Source organism: Perna viridis, chromosome 1 (genome assembly GCF_037379345.1).
Source record: "Perna viridis isolate PV_CMFRI_1.1 ecotype Kerala chromosome 1, ASM3737934v1, whole genome shotgun sequence".
In the NCBI taxonomy this organism is placed as follows: Eukaryota; Metazoa; Mollusca; class Bivalvia; order Mytilida; family Mytilidae; genus Perna; species Perna viridis.
Window position 1 is genome coordinate 23,040,429 of NC_142445.1, and position 15,161 is coordinate 23,055,589.

The 15,161-nt window shown below is 34.0% G+C and overlaps 1 protein-coding gene across 4 annotated transcripts; it reads right to left on the reverse strand.

The window, feature by feature from the left end:
* Positions 1-165: 165 nt before the first annotated feature.
* LOC148627835 (uncharacterized) lies at positions 166-14,806 on the reverse strand. Of its 4 annotated transcripts, none has more exons than XM_088579875.1 (2): positions 13,950-14,806; positions 166-2,330 (listed from the first exon to the last, which is right to left on the reverse strand). In XM_088579875.1, exons 1-2 carry the CDS (start codon positions 14,047-14,049, stop codon positions 235-237), a joined length of 2,196 nt encoding a protein of 731 aa, XP_088436001.1. In that variant the 5' UTR covers positions 14,050-14,806; the 3' UTR covers positions 166-234. The 4 variants fall into 4 exon arrangements, with proteins under 4 accessions (XP_088436001.1, XP_088436013.1, XP_088435993.1 ...); XM_088579887.1 differs by lacking the exon at positions 13,950-14,806 and adding an exon at positions 9,263-9,438; XM_088579867.1 differs by lacking the exon at positions 13,950-14,806 and adding an exon at positions 3,872-5,264.
* Positions 14,807-15,161: the final 355 nt, after the last annotated feature.

The following is a 15,161-nucleotide window of genomic DNA, read 5'->3' on the forward strand; positions in this document are numbered from 1 at the left end:
GCCTCTATTTGATGATTTTTAGGGTGTTTCTATGGAATATATTTTTTGCTATTGGTCGTAGGTTTCATGAACATGCAGTGCAAATCATGTAAAAGAACATTGTCCGTCATGATCTATTCGTGTCTTGCTGTGGTTAGTCCGCCTGACCAATTCATAAAACTAAAATATGGATATTATTTGATTTAAATAAATTAATACTTGTAATGGTACAACAAAATTGCATATTACTGAAAGTTACGCATCATCAAAGGCGTTTCCCCACAACAACAATTTAAGCTTAGGGTTTGAGGAAGTTACAATGCGTACACGATATCTCAAATCATCGGAACCTGCAGCAGGATTTGTATATTCCCGACCCAGTCGGTTATAGCACAATTTCATCAATGTTATAGTCGGATTACATTCGAGAACATCAAGAAGCTTAGAAAAACCGTCATTTGTGATCCCACACATGTTTAAACCTAATGTTTTAATTGCCTTGTTCCTTTCTAGTGATGCGGCAAGTTTTGATATACCTGCATCGGCTATGAAATTTGAACTAAGATCTAAATTCAGAATGGTTTTGTTGCTTAGAATAACATCTGCTAGTAAAGCACAGCCAGATGCTGTAATTCCACAGTTTTCAAGATTTAGTTCCAAAAGAGACGTCTTGTCATTTAAATGTCTGCACATCATTTCCATGCCATCATCACCAATAAAGTTTCTACTCATATCTAGTTCTAGCAATGATTTACTTTGCTGGACACCTTCAAAAAGAATTCCACAACCAATCCAAGTTATATTGGCACTGCGAATGCGTAATTTTGTCAAGGACTTGTTCATCTTAAGCATATTCCCGATCGCAATACATCCACTATCAGAAACTTCAAGAAAACTAAAATCTAGCTCATTTATACTTATGCTACTTTTCAAAGCATCACAAATACTTTTGCATCCTTCACTTTCTATGCCAGTGGACGACAAATTTAGGAGTTTAATTGTAGCATTTTTCTGCAAGAAACAAGAAAGCAGTATGGCCCCTTCATTCCCAACTGAATTTAAACGCAAGTCTAGAACAGATATCGTTGATTTTGGCAAGGCGGTTGATAGCGATCCAATATCAGTTCCTAACATCTGCGTTTTACCAATATGAAGTTCTAATATACATTTGTATTTTTCAAGAATTGTAGCAAGTGCTTTTGCCCTTTCTCCGCGTAATGAGTAACCAGAAATGTTAATATTTATCATAGGAAGCCCCTGATCATGACCAGCTACTTCGTCGATTAAAGTACTGTCACTAGCATTTGACATGTAAGATATCCTTGATGACCTTTTCAGCAACATTGAATCCCTGGAGTAGCGCTTATAGTCCCTGGCTCTTTCCAGTTGTACCAAAGGTCTAAGTTTACCTAGGTGACTGTTGTAGTAACCAACTTCGAATGTAATGCTTTTGTCGTCATCGGGAATACATGATGAACTATTACTTGAGATTGGAATGTTAAATATAACGCCATAAATATCCTTCATGACATCAAGTATCACAACCACATCTTTGTTTGTTTGTTTCGATTTAAGAATATCACAGAAATCCGTGAATTGTTCACTTGTTCCCTCAATTAAAGTTTGCATTAAGCTTTCACATACCAGACGTCTATCAGGGTGTCCTTTAAAAGCTTGGTAGTCAATCCCAGAGATAACTTTATTTTGTGACAATTCATCAAGTATTAGTGTAGGATCAATGGTTTGGCAAAGTAGTTCTGAGGAGTTCTGAAGAACTAGTCGATGGCTTTCAGATGATGTGATGTCAACAGACATCTTTCTTGACCTACCGATTGTTCGTCTCGGATTCAAATCAGGGGTGACGATTTTAATTTTTGTGGAATTGTAGGATGACCCTAGTACTAAAGACGAATCCAACTCTGATGAAAGATTTGCGTCATCATTCTGCTTAAGTTTTGACGTTTCAATATTATTGTTTTCTCTAATGTTTGAGTTGATAGTGCTACATTCTTTCTGCACCGGCACCACGTGTGCAGTTGGAACATTACTATCACGTGGACGTGAAATCGGATATGCTTGGGACATGGCAAGGGAATTTCGCTCGGACTGTCCTACAACTGACGAACGGGGTGTACTGATGGATGATGAACGGAATAAAAAAAGTCGAGGTGGTTTAGGCGGAGGTTTTAAACTATTCGTCCTCTTACATGCTTCGTCAGGGAAAAGCTTTCGACTAGCTTCATATTTTGCTAATTCCTCTCTGTGGAGCAGGTCCCTTTTGCCCTTATCGCCCCGACGAAGAGAAAATCTTCTCCAGAATCTCCAGGGGTGTCCGTTCTCGTCGTCGGAATCTACAAAAAAAAATCAGAGGAAAAAATAACAAAAACGTAATCAGAATAACACAAAGATAATACATATCACAGCCAGCAGTTTAGATGGAGGGTAATATAAACACATACGTAAAGATTATTAGGTTTTTAAACGAGTGCGTAGTCTTCGAAGATCTGTCATATCTTCCACGAGTGTGAGAAATTCCGCTACGTTCCACTCGAGAAAAGACGTAGATTTTCTCACTCGAATGGAAGATATCCCAGATCTTCACTATTCACGAGTACAAGAAACTATTTCTTTCGTTTAAAATTACTAAAACTATATGAATGAATGGCGTTGAAAAATGGAGTAAATTAATGCGCCTGTGAAAATGTGTGTCATGTCAGTTAAAAATAAATACCTTAAACTAAAATTTCCCAGTAAAATCAATTATTGTATATTTGCTAAGAATGATAAAATAGAGACAAAACGGTGTGGTTTCAAAGAAGAAAGTTTTGAAAGATTGGTTTTCTGAAATATGGTACTATAATGCACTATTTTACTTTTTTTACCTCGCTTTGATTGGTTGGCTTTGCCAGTGAAGACAAGAACAGAACCTCTTTTGGACTGAATTATTTGTTCGGTTTATGCTGATTTTTCGGTTTTAACTTCAAAACGCATTGACTTTATATGTAAGGACTATGTAAGGATATCTCCAGTATATCCACGCTTTACTGTATTCATTTAATATCTGTTCTTCACTTATCAATTGAAACCATTTTATGACTACATGAAAGCAACACACAAAAGATGATGCTATAATTTATGCAGTAGCTGAGTCATGATGTAATGACAGTATGGTACTTAATTTAATTGTTGCATGCATGGAATTGATATATGGGAGAGGCACGTCAAAACGGTGCAAAAAATTAACCATCTCAAAAATGAAAGACAAGGATCGACTCATACCAAAATAACTAAATCCGTTTTATTTTATGGCTGATTTTAAAATTACAAAAGTCATATTTATGTTATAAAACATAACATCACTTAGCATGCCCTATAATGCTAGTTGTTGCATAGCAGCAAGCTCATTATATCAGTTTACTTTGCAGCGACAGTTACACTTACCATGTTATTGTCACTATTATGGTTTGTGCGTGATCCAGTGCATTATAATACAATTTCATTAAAACAACAACTTTAACTCTAACATAACTCAAAGTAAAATATACAAACCTCGACAATGAAAAAATGAATAGACACGGTATAAAAATCCAAGTTACAGAAACAGAGATTAAAATCGATTCGAAAAACATTAATATTGACTGATGTCATTGACGAGACGCTGATTATACACAGTCCTAGACCAAAGTGATCTTTGGGATCAATATGCAGTGTTGAATATATGAAACTTGACTGCTCAATTACCCTTATACGAAAAATTGGTCAATATACCAACTTCAAATGGTACAAAGTCGAAAATGTCAAAAGAAATCTGAAACATGGTAAGCAAATTTAAATAACAATACAACGATTGAAATAGGTTTTAGAATAGCAAGCAAAAAAAATATTTTCAAACCTTCATCGCTTTCCCAATTTCCGGACCAAGCTGCCTCCTGTCTCCGACAATTATACGAAGATCCACCAAAAAGTGAATGTTTCACATTTACCCAGACAGAACAAAAATTCATTACGGCCTCTTAACAGTGAATAAAGTTACCAGAGAATATTTTAATTTCTCATCATATTATGCGAGGTTTGGATGAGTCACTAACAATAATACAACAATTAAGAACCATTACTTCCATGAAATTGACGGTTATTATTCAGGAAAATGCAAGGTCGTTGAAAAGATTGCTTCAACATCGAATTTCTCGAAATAGAATTTCCATGAATATATTTTCTGGACTGCATAGTCGTCGTTATCCACAGTATTATATAGTAAGATCTAATATCCGGTGTCAAAGACCAAGGCGTTTAACTAAGTGAAAATTATAAGATGAGTGTTCAAAATTATGTTTTCAACAGATTGCATCGCTAAAAACTGACAAAGATCCAAGGTGTGAATTAGTTTCATTATTTTGTAATAAACTTATCGTTATAAGATAACTCTAGGAAATTAAGTTTTCAATTATTTCCAAGCATCTGCTGACGATGCTCTCTTGTCTGTTTAACTATGAACAAATGTATCTATGAATTTTACACTAGACAATCACAGAAGTTTATTAAATAATATTTGTTGCATCTAAGATGAAAAAGGACGATGATTAATTATGATATTCCACCTCCAGGTGTCCGGTGTGAGATTTATTTCCAAGGAAATTGATACTAAATATATATATAAATATATGCCAGAAGACCAGAAAAGATTGATAGTGCAGACGTCAGTTTTTATGCCGGAATATGTTTGATCGTTTCAAAGAAGGTCAAGTAGCAAAGATCAAACAAAACACATATGTATTATTATTCCATCCCAAGAAATGAAAAACCATAGTGAGCCGTCAAGTTCCGTTGTGAATGGTTACAAAAAGAGAGAAACAGAGTGAAAATAGCTGATGTAGAAAAAACAGAGATAACATTGAAGTGCAATTATATATAAGATGCATTCAACAACACATCTTTGTCAAAATTCCAGATTCTTAGTGAATTCTACATTAATGAAAACCGGGTTGCATCACATAGTAACACAAAATAAGTGGTGATATGTCTTGTAGGAAAATTATTTCTCTAATTAGAACCATTCTGACAGTCAAAATTGATAGAGAAAATATTTACTTTAGAATCAAAACTTGGCTGTCACAATGACGACAACCCGAATTTTCTTGGTGCGATAAAGTTCAAGATTTAACAGAAATCAAAATTCCGAAAACACATTCTCTTGTTTACTTTTATTTCTTTTGGGGCTGGTTGGGGTTTACAGCCGTTTAAATCCTAAATCGAGCACGACCTTTTGCAGAGGTCTGTTGTACATCACCAATTATTTTTCCGGACGAGCATATACATTTTAACTTAATATATCCCGCAGGTACATTTTAACTTATTTCCCGGGGAACCTTTTGAATTAATCAAAAATAAAAATCAGCAAAAGGAAATTTGTCTTGGTATATGAAATTGTGGACGTTATTTTTGCCTTTGTAGGTAGGGATGTTTTTAAGTTGTGTGAATTTTTGCCAGAAATGTGGACAGAAATGTTTTATCGAAGCAACATGAGTAAATTCTCATTTTTTTTTCACTTGAAGTTAAACGTAGATGAAAGTAGTTGCACCAATACGATGCTAATTAATACAATAAAGATTTCCTCGTGATTGAGGGAAAATTGCTCACATTTTATTTTGCTTGTGATCATATGATATTTTCTCGATTTAACAACAAAACGTCAAAAGAAAACCGAAAGGATGAATATGAAATGCTTCTTTTTAAGTTAAAAGGAGTAATAAACATGGTATTTTGTCAAGACTCCAAATTACAAAGAAGTGTTCTACCATATTTGAGTAACTTATTACTACAATAAAAGCGATATAGGCGGTATTGTTTACGGCATATATATCATCTTTCTTTTTTAATAGTTAGTTTGGAATTAAAGCCAAGAGGATTTATATTTGATATGATGTAATAATAGAACTAAGCCATCATGGCAGAGAAGTCAGGGATAAAACCAGGCTTTAAGTGTTATCATGATATTTCCTAAGTTCATTTTACTGACTGGTCAGTCAGTAAAAGTTCTTAACCAAAATATTACAACTGCTATATTCATTAAAATGATTTTAAATTATGCCTTTGATGGACGGAGCTCGATCATTCTTTGTTTACAGTGCACCGCCAAGTTGTCTCATGTGTGAGACTCTTCTGGGAAAGCTTGATACATTAAATTTTCTACACAGCCAATAATTTCCAAATAATGATTCAATAAATAAATATCCATCGACATATTAAAAGAAAAAAACAGTGCGTCCGCACTTGTGCAATCGTCTACTTCCGTGTCAACAATTTAGTCACTTCCGTCTGAATATTTTTTTAGCCATTCATAGTTCTGGTCTTACATTCCACATATATAGGACCTCGCTGATGCTCCGTCCATATACACTCTAGCAGTTCTTAGTCACTGTCATAAAGATGCTGGTACCCCGCATCTCCTGCACAGATAGTATATTCGATATTTCAATGCTTGACTCAGTGCTCAGCGCTTTTTATGCAAATCAGTGTAGTACACCGGATACAGCTTCGCAGATTTGTAATGAGTACTGTGCTGGTGCATTATGATTTCTGTTCACATCCTGTATAGTAGAACCTATAAGTTAGCTGATTCATGGATACATTGTATATCATGAAGCAGTGATAGGTCTGCAGAGGGGATTGGGTGCCCTGGGGGTGATACACGTTGTCTATTGTCGTCATCAGTGTCATATGCGTGAGTTTATTTTTTTACGTAAGAAACAAGGTGCCCCCCCCCCCCAATTTAAATGGTTGCTTCCTAGATCGAAAAGTATTGCTCAAAAGGGGTAAAATATACACCAATCGTTTTCGAAAAATAGGTCTTAGACGAGCGATGACAGTAGTGTATGTGTGCTGAAGCCATCAACATAGATAGGTGATGGTATCGTAACAATGAGGATCTTCGTACATGAGAAACAATCTTAATGGATGCAACAGATAGTTCTTTACTTACACTTATGAGTTTCACTTGTGAATTATGCATTCCTGAGACTACACATGCCTCGTCATTTGACAAATATCAGTCAATAAAAAGGAGGAATGGAGACAGATTAATCTCACATCTACCCGACTTCAAGGGTCAGAGATTGCAGGTAGGTTAGGGGTTGTTAATAGAATAAAGAAAACTTTTGAAGGTAGAATTTGTGAAAAATCAAGACTTCATGCACAAAAAACAATATCCCAAATATAGGGGAGGGCGTATGCCGGGTCCGCTCCGGGGCCTCTATGAATCCGCGCTTCTACGCATTCAAATGTGTGTGAAATTTAAATCAAAACTTGAGAAATGTTAAGCACGGCATTACATCTGATTTATGACCGTATGTATTCAATTTATAGCTTCAGTATTGAACTGATTTGTAATTTATGAAAAGAGTCTTTCAAATGATCGATAATTTCATAAAACAGATTTAAACGATCAGATTGGAGTTTTGTTCGCGATGTCCTCTTGTAAAAAGGATCAAAGCGTGGTTAGGGACCAAACAATGCAACTTAGGCCTTGCTGGGTTATAACATGACAAGCAGTACAATTTACAATAAATTAACATGGATCGTTTTTTGTGTCTAGTTTATCCGGAAATCTAAATTTGACATGTAATAGATCTATTTTGTCAATAAGATTGACAATTATTTATTTGAAATGTCATGTAAAAAAATTGTTGTCTTACTTTAAAGGGTCTAGATCAATGTGCATTATTAGGTCTGTTAAGCAGAGCAAGCGACAGAATTGACAGATTTGTTTCGTATGAAATTCAATACAACTGACTTACATGTACATGACTTAGAGTTTTTTTTCTCTTCTCTATTTCGATTATTAGGGTAACATGAGTGCATGTTTTAATGTTAATAAGCCTTATTTGCCCCATCATTTCCATTGAGTATGCTTGTACCAATGCATGAGCTATCATTTGCATTGATATTGTTTATTGTTTGGTCTTCCATTCTGTTTTCTCATTCTTTTGCTGTACTCTCTCCTTTTTGAACATTTTTTTTTCATGTTTGGCATGATTTTGTGTAGTATGGACTCAGAAATTAAACAATGTAACATTTTCACCCCGCCCTTTTGTTTGTTTGTTTGTTTGTTTGTTTTTTCAATTTATTGTTTTGGTAATTCGTTTGACATGATAATATAATGCTGTTGGTGGAAAACCTTTAAAAATATTGCAGCAATGTTCTTGAAATGTTTGTATTGCAAAAGAACATACACCTTAGTAAAGCCGAATGCGGTTGAAAAAGGGCAAAAGCTATCAATTAGGAATCGATGAAAAGTTTACAAAGACTATACTCAGCATTTTCAGTAAGCAGGACAGATCTGATCTGAATGCCAAAGAACACTGTCGGAAGATAAAGAAAGGAACGCAACAGAGACCGCACGTACACACAAGCCGATAACACAGTCATCAACTCATGGAAATAGAATTAACTTAATGTAGATGGTTGTTACTGATATGTGTCCTAGGGGAAATGACCATCTGATGGATGGGACAAGACAGTAAATTAAGTATAATTAAATTACAAATTGGAATTACATTGGTATCGAAACGTGATATTTGCCCAATGATTACTTGTAGTTATTGATCCAATAGAAGCTGATTGGATGGATAGACCTCAATAAAATGGTATGCTTAGGGTTATCAAAGAGATTAGTCGTCGTATGAAACATTTGTTTAATGGACAGTTTTACTGTTATCATTGCATTCCACCTTGTCGCATAAAATCTGATCTTTGTTGGCATAAACTAGTACTAAATATAGGGACACTAAAGCTTCTTTGGTCTAACAAGCAAGATTCCATTTTCACATTTTAGCTATCGAATGTCTGTTTTGTCCTTTTTTCTAATAACGAGTTTTAACCCCTATATGACACCTACACGATACATGTATATAAATCGAGTCTTATTTTGCTTGTGATTCGGATGATTACATATGAATTGCGCAGTCATTGTGACACGAAACCATACACAAAAACCAAAAGTCATTTAGATAGGAAAAGCGAAATATAAATAACGATATATATCTTGTAACGAGAAAAGAGGAGATTATAGAGCCAAATTTAAGGAAAAACAATTAAAGCTATAATCATATCATGAGAGTAAAGGGAAGTCATATCATATCCTTACTTGATTTCAAGGAGCAAATCTGATGTATAAATAGAACACAGAGACTAAAACATAAATAGAAAGCGGGAAGAAAGAAATAGAGTAATAAGCAACTCCGACTAAATAAAAGAAAACAAGAAAGTGTAAAACACAGCCCCTTACCTATCCTTCGATCCATTACATCCTTCACAAAATAACGGTTCTGACCATGCTCTTGATATCTAAAACTCATTAACACTTGGTACCCATCTGTCCATTTGTATGACCTGACTAATCACAGTATCAATTTCCGTGATAACCAATGATCAGACGAATCAACTGTCATATCTTAGAACAAAGAGCAACTCTAGTGATTGCCAAGAAAGCTTTGTCAAGGAAATAAAACAGTAGAAAATGCTGTGAAAATACAATATACTAAGTAGTTCTCCAGGCAATCTGGCGATATTTTCCAAGCATAAGCAAGAATGAAATATTTCTCAAATTAATTATTTCAATTCATGTAAGTGCTTAATACAAGCCGAGAACACAAGCCAAGAGGCCCTCAATGAAAACTTCAGATATTACATATCAAGTGTAATTTTAATTAACCCTAAACCTATTCAGATTAGACTAATGAACTTTTTGAAAAATGTTGACTAAAATCAGAGCTCCTCGAAACTAAAATTTGGTACGTTTACGTCATTTAAAAATTAAATGAAAAGTGGGAAATGTAAAAAAAATCAAGGAACAAATAGTTTAACCTCAAAAAGAGTATATAGTGTCTATACGTATATAGTACTGTGTATATGCATCACTGTCATGATGTCAACCCAGCGCAATGAAATACCTATTTGAAATGTATCCTAGCTCATTGATGGACAGCAAACAAATAAAAAAATAATGATCGAAAGCTTAAGCGATCAGAAAAGAAAGGAGAGTTCCATTACTTCACAAAATGTGTAGTCATTATGCAAAGATTTGTATAGTACATGTAGTATGCATATGGCATACCATATGTACATGTGAGTAATTGGGTAAAAACATCTATATTAGCAAAGTATGGTATCGATTTTTGCACCTGCACAGGTGAGAAAACAATGATGAAGATGAAGCTGATTACAGATATCAGTTCTCAGAATGTCTACTAGATGATTGATTACCCCAACCTACTAGCGTTTAACGTAACAATTTAAGTGAAATTCACAAAGCTGGAGCATATCAAGAGATTTATATAAAGGGGATGGGGGTTTCAATTTATCATTAATTTGCTCATATTTTTGGTCAACTTTTGCTCGAGTTTGCTCTATAATCTATCTCCGTTTCGCATAATTTCACCACCGGACTCACTACGGCAAAATATAAAGAAAAAAGTATTAAGTTTGTACACTGAAATAGCAAATAACAGATACTATTTCAGTGTACAAATTGAAATTAAATGACGAATACAAGAAAATGTAAAAAATAACTTTCTTGGTGTTTGCATGTTCCAATGTGGAATGAAATAAGCCTGTGTGATATAGATAGTTGGCAGACAAGATAAACGAGACAAGTTTCCTTTTGGGAATGTAGAGTGATGGATATTTCAACAAGAGATCCCAAGGGAGATCATTTTACAGATTTGTCATTGAGGTAGAAATGTTAAGTATACACGTCCATCTACGATATATGCAGCTTCTATGTGATAAGACCATATTTTATTTGTCAAATATCCTGATAGTGTAAATGCACCCGCATGTCATATTCGCGATTTGAGTGCTAATTAAGTAATGAAGGAGAAAAATGCATTTTGAAAGTTGAAAAAATATTTGATTAGTGACAAAAACTTGTCTAAATTTACATACAATTGACCTGGGCTGTTTTTAATTATCTTTGTTAATTTTAGCTACACCTCTTATTGGATTGCTTTAGAAATAAATATGACTTGCTGAGAGATTTAAGGTTATTAAGACAGTTGAGAAATTAATTAAAAATCCGATATACAGCTCTTTCTTTGATTTGCATGATTTGTATAGGAATAAATATTAAGTTATAAAAATCAATTAAGATAATTTCGTGTGTCACAATGACTAGTTACTTTATTATTCACAAATGAACGTCAAAGGACGAGCTACAGTAGATGTAAGTATCAAACATGGATGGTTTGGTAGGAAAGAAGCATATTCATGTTCGTTTAAATATCTTTACAGTTCTCACAGGCATATTTGGTTTGTTTGATAAAGTTACGGTTTTGTCGAAAATGCAACATTTTTTTGTTCACGGTCCTTAATTGTTCCGTTCACGATCAAGCTGCATTACTTGACATATAACACCGATCTGCTCACGATCATTTTTCTCGCTTGACAGTGTGACTTTCACTTTCAATACATAACAAAATTTACTTCCTAAAAATAAAAAAAAATGATAATGTAGTCTAAATATATGCTGTTAAGACGTAAAACGTCAGATAACAACCTTATACCGACATCTGCTTAAATATAGGTATAGTATAATTTTATAGATTAGATCTTCATTTTCACCTGCTGATTTAATAACTGGTATACGAGGTGTTTAAGCAACAGAGAAAAAAACGTATCACTGCCACAATAACATGTTGATGACCCGGTGATGGTCAGTGGTAGACATTGTGTTCACTTGTAATGTGAACGCGTATTGTCCTGTGAAATGCTTTTTTACCTGTTTGTCAATGATACGACAGGCCCACAAGGGCCGGTCCAGAAATTTATTAACAGGGGTTTCGACACAAAAAATCATTTAAGGTGTTTCATGCTGTCCTTTGCTCATATGTGTTCAAAATTTGCTCCTAATTAACCGGTTTCCCAGTAAGAGGGAGGTAACAGTTCTCGGGACCACTGGTTTATATTGATAAATTGGTATGCTTTTATTGTAAACATGGAAAGCGAGTATCAATAAACGAAAACATGTTCAACTTAGCATTAATTGTGTTGACATTGTATCAAGAAAAAAAAACGCAAATAAAAAACGTTTTATTATTTTTGGACACTGTTAGACCCATGGACATTGTGATGCTTCTTGGGCTACAGGAAGTAATGAATTTTTTAAAACCCAATTATTTTTCTAAAGAATTTGAAAGGCATGATGAAATTATAGTTACAGCCAGATTTAACTTGTTATTCATCGAATTACATGAATTTTATGACATTTAAGTTTGACCTTGAAAAGTACAGGTTCACTGCTCACATCCCCTCCTAAAGCTTGCATGATATAATTTAGCATAACAAATAACTTTCAATTTCGTTATTAAATTTCAAATTAAATTGCTATGTACTGGAAACAGACCTAAATTATATGAAGGATTTGCAGCTGTTTGTGAAACATATTTTTTTTGGAGTATAATTATCTATTTTTGCTACGTTATATTTTTTTCTCGAAAATAATGTTCTATATTTTGAAAACAACCATGCAAGTGTCCCGGAGTATCTTGTTTTCTTTCATTCCTTCAAAGTAACCAGTTACATGAATTGATTTGAAAGATATGTTTGTTTTTGCCATTGTAACAATATTTTCAATTTTTTTAGACTAGTTGACTTACATAAATTGCTCATACCAAACAATGGCCCAGATAAAAAAGCATTTGTTATATTATGCATTTACATAGTACAAAGTTCTTGTTTGCCCGGGCGAATTTCCAAAAAAAAAAAAATGAATCGCCACAAAGTTAATCTAAACTTTAAACTAGTTGTTAAGCCACACTTACTACTGGATAAATGGATAGTTTTAGTTAATGCACAACCCTCTGTTTGGTTTATTTTCAAAGTAAGAGATTTGTTTTTGAATCAAATAACTGGCGGAAATATTTGTACACTTCAACTTCCAAATTTCAATGAAGTTAATAGTACTGTTGCAGAAAATGAGAGCTGAAAATTCAGCTAAAATGAAATTTGAAAAATTCTATATGGCGAAAAAAAAGAACAGGCATCCACTTCATGCATGTATGCCTGGCTATTGCGAACATGTTATGGTATGCAACTATCGATCCGTCCGTCCGTCCGTCCCTTTGACGAACGATAACTTGAAACCCTTTTGGGCGATTTCATATTTTGGTAAAATGAAATGGTAATAATCTGTATAATCGTTATATAAATAGAGCGTTTCTGTATTTAATTCATAGATTTCGATTCTAGATAGTTAACATGTCACTTTTGCATCGAAAGTAGCGCTTAATGTGCGATAAATGCGATATCGATTTCCTTCATCATAAATAAACATTATATCATCTTTAATAATACCTGTATTGGAACCACGTTTTCACAAATACCTACATTGTACAGTATATTACGTCACTTCATATCGTTTAAGTATTCTTCAGAGAATATTCATGGCTTCGTTTTCTTATTTATATATACAAGCTTATAAATATTTTTGTAATGAAATATGGTGCCTTCGGTATCACTTGGTACATGCAATTATATTTAGAAGACATGAAAAAAAAATGTGATATACGTGAAAGTACATAAAATACGATATAATAAAACATTACAATAAGCTATGTAAACATGTCCTACAATAATATATCACCATGTATCTGTGTGTACTTGTCTAACTTATAAGTTCGAAGGGATTAAGGTAAGTGTTGACCTGATGAATTGTGTCTTCTCATAATCTGAACGACAAAGTTGGTCTTTGGGAATGCAAACAAATATATATTTTTATATTTATTTGTACTAAGAAAGGGAGATTTTGTACAACAGTTACGAACGGTATATTTGGTGTTCAGAACTGTCAAAACAAGTGGTATATAGTAGTAAATTATAATACAAAACCTCGGTAAAAACTTATTAGTACCAAAGTTTAGGTAGACCTTTTCAAATCTGACCCCTCTTAATTTTCTAAAAGCGTAAATAAGACTCACCTGGACCATTCCTAACCGGCAGTGGCTCCTTTGAATAGGGTTGATTGTCTGCATCCCTTTCTGCATACCGATTGCTGGCACAACTAAATTGCCCACCCATTACATGACAGAGTCCTTCATGGCTTGTAAATATATGCAGAGTCCACGTTCAATACCTATTATATGTAATGAAAGTCTACAAATGTCCACAAATATTTCTTAATTCACTTGTACATGTTATCCTAGATGATGTAATATATTATCATTTACTTAGAAGCAGAAACATGCGCTTACCTGCATGTCCCTGCACATGTCTGCTTTTTCTGATTAACTAATGGATGCAAAGTCACCTGAGATTGTCAATAAACCAACACAGGCAATACACATCCAAGTTACAGTTAATCACTCAATCGTCACAACCCGTCATTAAAGCTCTTCCTATTGTACTAAAACATTTCCCTAATTGAGAAGGCGGATTTTTCTCTCAGTAATTGGTACAAATCTGTCCTTATTCAGTTCAGTGATGGTTTTGTAATCCAAATCTCCATTTCAAGCAGTGATCCTTGGCCCGTTATGTAGGTAGCATTTGATCGATTGCATGTTTTAAAGTTACATGACCATGCGATTATTTATTTTCCTTCATTCATAGTATTAAACACCCGAATTTGGCTAAGATTCAAACGTGTAACTTTACCACTTTGAGTTTGCTTTTATTATCGAACTGGTCACTATTAATCCCATTTCGCAGCGTCAGTGATCTGATAATAAACCTAATTTACGGTATCAATATCTGATGTGTGATACCTTGAACAGAGATGTTTATTTTCTGACAACACACTTGTCTTTTTTACCTGGACACGATCAACCATGATCCGGATATTGATATGAAATTTCATATTTGTCAATTATACGGATTTGTAAAGAAAAGTACAACGAACCTAACGTGATACATTTTCTTGTAGACAGAAAGTCGTACAGCCGTCAAATTATATCTATATTTCTATATCTGATAAGGTAAACATTGTTTCAAAAGCAAATAATAGAACGGACTTAAACTAGAAGTTCAAACATACATTTCAAAAATGTCCCTTGTGGTATTAGGATGATATAGAAAATCTGTACAAATTCAGTTTTGAAACAAAACTCCATTGTGGGTCGATGAAGATGTCTATTTTATTTAGCGTTGGAAGTTTACAAATTTATATGCTATATGGTTTCAATTTCTTAATACTT

What these genes read in the sequence shown, in the direction of transcription:
- LOC148627835 (XM_088579867.1), bottom strand. Translation starts at nt 3,983, where the DNA reads ATGAATTTTTGTTCTGTCTGGGTAAATGTGAAACATTCACTTTTTGGT. An exon ending in AAATTGGGAAAGCGATGAAG is followed by an intron (nt 2,331 to 3,871) that starts GTTTGAAAATAT and finishes TTTTTTTTGTAG; the next exon opens with ATTCCGACGACGAGAACGGA.